Raw genomic sequence first — 5,613 nt, 5'->3', positions numbered from 1 at the left:
CAGTGCCTGCCCCAGCCCCTGCCTCACTTCCTCCCTCATCGCAGGTGGTGTTGATTTGCCCCCCACACCCTTTTCTTCCCCCTTCCTCTTCCACCGCAAGAGACTTACCAGCTGTATGCAGCTCTCCAAGCTTCCGGGCTGTGCTCCTTGCTGCCTATGTGCTGCTCTTCAGCTGTGCGTAGACACAGGCATTTATCGGCCAAATTATTGGCCACATCAGGCTGATTTCCGGTACACTCAACTTTCTTTATATTGGTGCCGATCTGATGTTGGACTAAAGCATCAGTTCAGCTCTAAGAGATTCATTTTAGCAGGACTAAGTGCATGAGAGTTTACTGGAGGATCACTTTCCAAACATCTGCAATATTTTGACATACTTTGGTATTAGCTATAAAAGACATCAGATTAGAAATGTGTTCAGTTAGTTTGAAATTGCTGTTTTATGTGACAAAATGCTCCTTATGCAAACTGAGGCCACTTGAAAGTTGTGGACATCCATGGATATCTCTTCCAAATAGATTTTAGGGTTTCACTTCTTTCCTTCAGTATAATGGGAATATGATATTTTTCAATACAGTTAATTTGAATTAGTTTACATATATTTTATTCAATTATTTATGATATTTCTACATGAGCATTTTAATTATTCTCTAGATTAATTAACTTTCCTTTGAATTTTCCACTAGATATTTATCTTTTAATAAAGACCTTTTGAAATTCTTCATAAAATATTCAGATTATATTTACCTACAGAGTTAAGCCTGTGCATGAAGTGTTACTTTATTTGCATCCCTTGCCAAATATAAAGTTACAGTATACCTTTTAAATATACATGGCTTAAATTATTATTAATGTCTAATTGTATATATTTTTTTTAATACAGGTATCAAAATTCCATGGGATCAGCCAAAAATGCCTTAAGTGAACCTGTTGATGTTGAGGAGGGTGTTAGTACAATGGTAAGTCAACCATCTAGTACAACAGTGTTTTAAGATTTTTCTTTATTAAAAGGAAAGAAATATTGTGTTACTGGTTTACAGTTTTTCTTCTTGTTATTGTAATGGTATAGCTTTTTCAGTTGGGTGTAGTCTGATGTTGGAAGGGACTTCAGGTGATTCTGTGTATTTTCTGTAAGGATGAGGAGGCATTTTAAAATGGGACAGATATTTTAATGCCAACCTAATGATTCATGACATTCCGGGCCTATAAACATTTTCATATAGCATACATATTTTCTTATGGGAATAAGTCACCTATCTCGTGTAAAAATATTTAGGGCATGGTTTTGAACCAGATTGTGTTCCACCAGGTCTTCCCTTGGTAGCTTTAAATTAGGATACTATACTTGAAATGAAAATTATGTTGTTCATCCTCATTGCAAAGGAGTAGAAAACCGTTTATTTAATGCCTGGGGGACTGGGAGTACCTACATCACACTTCAATACTTGCCTCTGGCCTGTGGTAAGAGCAGTACTGATATAAATTATGGAAGGAGCTGCATTGATTCTTTTCTGAACAAAGAGAGAAAGACCTTTTAGTGAAGGGTCTTTTGGGCAGAATGAGTAAAAATGAAGAGGAGGAGGAAGAGAATGATCTTGGTGATTCCTGAGTTTTTAGGTTTCTGTATTGTTTGCAGAACTCATGCATTTTGCATATCTGTATTTTATACTAAAATATGAAACCTCACTTGACGCTTGTCAGTATTATGGTTTGAATTGAATCTGGCCATGGAAGCTTTGCTGTTGATTTTGAAAGGTCTGGGCTTTAACTAACTTTGAGTGAGTATATATTACTATCATGTTACATAAAATGTGCTTGTTGAATTAGGTTAACTTGTCAGTCTCCACAACTTCTTGTGGCTATGAGTTTAGCAAGTTAATTGCTTACTGTGTGAAAAAAAGAACTTCCTTTGGTTAATTTTAAACTTACTACCCAATAGTTTCATTTTACTTCTTGTAGTTCTAGTATCTTGAGAGGAGTAAATATTAAATCTTTATTTACTTTTTTTGAACCATTCAGTAATTTGTAAACCACTATCGTATCCCCCAGACTTCTCTTTTTGAAGATTAAAAGTGTGAGAAGAATGTATTTTCCAGCTGCCATGTACATTTATAGATGGCGTTTTATTCATTCTGTGTTTTACATTACAAATAAATGATTGTAAATTCCTCTCCCCAAAACCTAGAGTTGAGCCAAGAGATTGAATCATTGGTGAACCAAGAGATTGATTAGCAGAACTGGGTGAAGATATGGAAGAGGTCTCTGTTCGGTAGTGAGTTAAGAAGCCATTCCTCTGTGCAGTATGGTGGTAGGAGTAAAATGGATGAATAGGAGTGGAGATGGGCTGCAAAAACAGAGCAGTATGCTTCCCTTGTGGCTTCCAGAATCTCTCTAAATTCCTTTACAATCAGCAGCTGGATTTGAAACTCTAGTGGCTAGCTGACAGTTTCTCAATTAATTCGGTTAAGAAGGGTTTGTGCTGTGGATTTAAAAATCCCAACCTGCTAGGTGGGCTCAGCCTGAAGCCACATATTTTATTTTTTTTAGTATTCTCTTTAATAAAAAATTAGGTTACTACAATAAAATAATCTATGTTAAAAGGTATTATTAGTTGTACAAAGTTAAGTATTGCAAAATTTAGGAAATGTCAGAATTAAGGTCATATCATGTGAATTTGGAATGTGTGTAGCAAATGAGCTAAGCAGTGCAGAGCCATGCTGAGGCCAGCTGCTTCTTTGCTGCTGCTGCTTCTCCCCTCAGGCCCGTAGCTTCCTTCCGGCTGTGGCCTGTGTGCAGCTTTCACCTGGAAGTTGCATCCATATTGCTGCTACTTCTCCTCCCTGGCTCATCTGCTGCTTCTTTTCCTTCTCATCTCCACCTCCCAGCTACACCGCTGTCCACTTCCTCCACCTGCCCTCACACTTTCTGCATGCTAGGATTGGGCCCTGGGGCTCCTCGCACTCCAGGGAGCCCCAGGACCAGGCCTCACACCGCCCTGTGTCCAATGGAGCATGCAGAGCACAGAGCTCTGCCCTGGTCTGGAAATTTAGCGGTTAGGGGAGTGATGCCACTGCTGCCTTGCTGCCAAGTTTTTAAACCCATGGGAAATCCTGTGGGCTGGATTACATGGCGCTGGGGGCCAAATCTGGTTTGTCGCCTAGGGATTGAGAACCCCTGGTGTATATAGTTCATTGAATGAAGTTGGGGCTCTGGAAAATGAATAGTATGTGACTGTGCAGTTAAAGACTATGTATAGTGATGCATATGAACAAGGGGTCCAAAGCATACATCCACAGGAAAACTGAATTGTAGCATATTTTATATTTTCAATTTGAATATATTTTTACATATTTCTTTAAATGTATTTAGAAATATGTTGAAGAGTATTGAATTATATCAGGTGTATAATGTGTCAGGGCGTTTTTAAGCTTCCCTCAGAGGCACTGGGTGTTGGCTGTAGTCAAGGCTACAGACGTGGACTGGGCTGTGCCAATTCTGCTGGAACCCAAGCTGGAGGTTCCTGGCTAGAGGGTTTTGCTTCCTCTACTCAGGATCAGACTGATTGCCATATTTGTGGTCAGGAAGGAATTTTACCCCATGGTCGTATTTGTACGAACTGTGGGGGCTTTTGCCTTCCTCTGTAGTGGGAGGCATGGCCCACTACCTGCGATCTCTTGAGCATGTAGTGGCAGGATTTCATTCTAGCAGGACATTAGCAGCCATGATTCTTGTGCTTTACCTGGGGCAGTTTAGGATGTTAGGTCTGTGTTGTGTCCGGATCAACAGGAGTCTTATGTAGGGTTTAGATTATGGATTGCATAGGATGGTTTGGATAGGGATAATCCTACTTTAGGCAGGGGGTTGGCCTAGATGACCTCTGGAGGTCCCTTCCTGCCCTACTTCTCCTTAACTGTAATCACAAAATATTGGTTGTTGTATCTGAATCAGTTTTTGACAAATCAGGCAAAATAAAAAAAAAAATGTAGATTTGTTTGTTTGTTTGTTTGTTTTTTGCTGTAGTGGCTTAGAGCTCCATTGTGAAATATAATGGAAAGGTGAACCAGAAGTGCCAATTATCTCAGTACTTGGAGGGAATAACAAGGTGTTACGTAAATGAAACTGTGGTTAGCAACAGCTATTTAAAAACACAGTGATATTTCCTTCATACCTGAATACTGTGATTGTCCTTTGATGAACTCTAAACTGAAAAGCTAATACAAACAAAGTTGATACTATCAGCAATATGTGGACAGTTTGATTAGTTATGCAAAGATAAATTGGTTATGGAGATACCACTGTTATGTTAGCAGAAATGTTATCTCCTATAAACTTTGTGGAACAAGTTTAATTATGATATATAATAGAGGGGAAATATGCTAATAAATTTTATTTCTATGATGTAGGTATATTTTTACTTTCTTCCTTTGATTAAATATTGTTCAGATTTGTTCATTTTATTTATTCAGCAACAGAATAGGTATACTTTTTAGTGAAATATTTTACATTAAATTGTATGAAACTTCAGAGAAGTAACCAGCCTACTTAATTTATAAACATTGAAAGTAAAATTAAAAAAGAATGAAATACCTTTCTAGCCTAGAGGATGCATTGTTTATGTCCTTCTGATTCCCTTTCTGAAGGTAGAACATAGTATTCATTTCATGTTTGATACTTTTGTATTATCACATATACATGTATTAATTTTTTAAAACATACTTCAGTTTAATTATAAAATTTTCTATGTTGTTTTATATCTAACAACTTGCTAGATTATATACAAAGTTTAATATAATGATGGAAATTGTAAAATTATATTAAATGAGATTTTGATGCTAGATTTAGTTGTGCAGAAAGTGATTTTTTTTTTTTTCCTGAAAGCAAAAGATTAAGTCCCTTCTGAGTTCTCTTATAGTTGCTGCTAATCAAAATTTACCAGGCTAATTTGGCAACTTCAGGTTATCCTGAGCTTTATAAACTTCATCTGGACCTAGATACTGCAAAACTGAACAACTGCAGTGCTGCAGCGTTTATAGTATTTAAATTGGACTTTGAAAGTATTTTTAAGTTGCATCAAAAGAAGATTCAATTTTTAAAAAATTGGCTAAAAAAATTGTAATTCCACGGTAAAATATGTATGAGCAAGATGAAAGTGTTGAGTATACATGTAAAATATTGTTATTGATATTACTGGAGTGCTGTTTGTCATTTGGCAGCATTCCATTAGGGTCTACCTCAATTTGGCACACACCAAAATGAGATCTCCCAGAAGAGAATTTTCTTGGCAAGAAACCCATAAGCATCATGGGTGGGGAGGAAGGAAAAGCATGGTAGGAATACTAGCCAATTGCCTGTCAAGAACAACGGGGCAGCTGGGGGCAGTGGACTGTGTCCAGCCTGACTCCCCCCACCTTGGAGGCCAGGGCCCCGCCCCCTGTCCGCTCTGTCACCGCTGTCTGCTGGTAGGGTGAAGACAGAGGCCTGGGGCCAGGCTTGCTTCTCCCACCCTTGCCCCTGCCGCTTCGGGGCCAGGGCCGGTTCCCCCACCCTCACCTAGAGGGCTGGCGGGGCCAGAGCCCAGCATCTGGCCCTGCACCCCCACTCCTGTCGTCCAGC

The 5,613-nt window shown here is 38.7% G+C and overlaps 1 protein-coding gene across 1 annotated transcript in view; it reads left to right on the top strand.

Moving 5' to 3' along the window:
• The window catches only part of LOC102384121 (S phase cyclin A-associated protein in the endoplasmic reticulum), a 140,854-nt gene that overhangs the window by 6,475 nt on the left and 128,766 nt on the right, over positions 1-5,613 (top strand). The window contains exon 2 of the mRNA XM_025210842.1: positions 884-959. Within this exon, the coding sequence (XP_025066627.1) occupies positions 897-959 (63 nt within the window). The 5' untranslated portion in view covers positions 884-896. The remainder of the gene's footprint in view (positions 1-883; positions 960-5,613) is intronic.

Source organism: Alligator sinensis, unplaced genomic scaffold, assembly GCF_000455745.1.
Source record: "Alligator sinensis unplaced genomic scaffold, ASM45574v1 scaffold319_1, whole genome shotgun sequence".
Taxonomy (NCBI): Eukaryota; Metazoa; Chordata; order Crocodylia; family Alligatoridae; genus Alligator; species Alligator sinensis.
The sequence above is the reverse complement of the archived record's forward strand: the minus strand, read 5'-3'. Positions and strand labels throughout refer to the sequence as shown.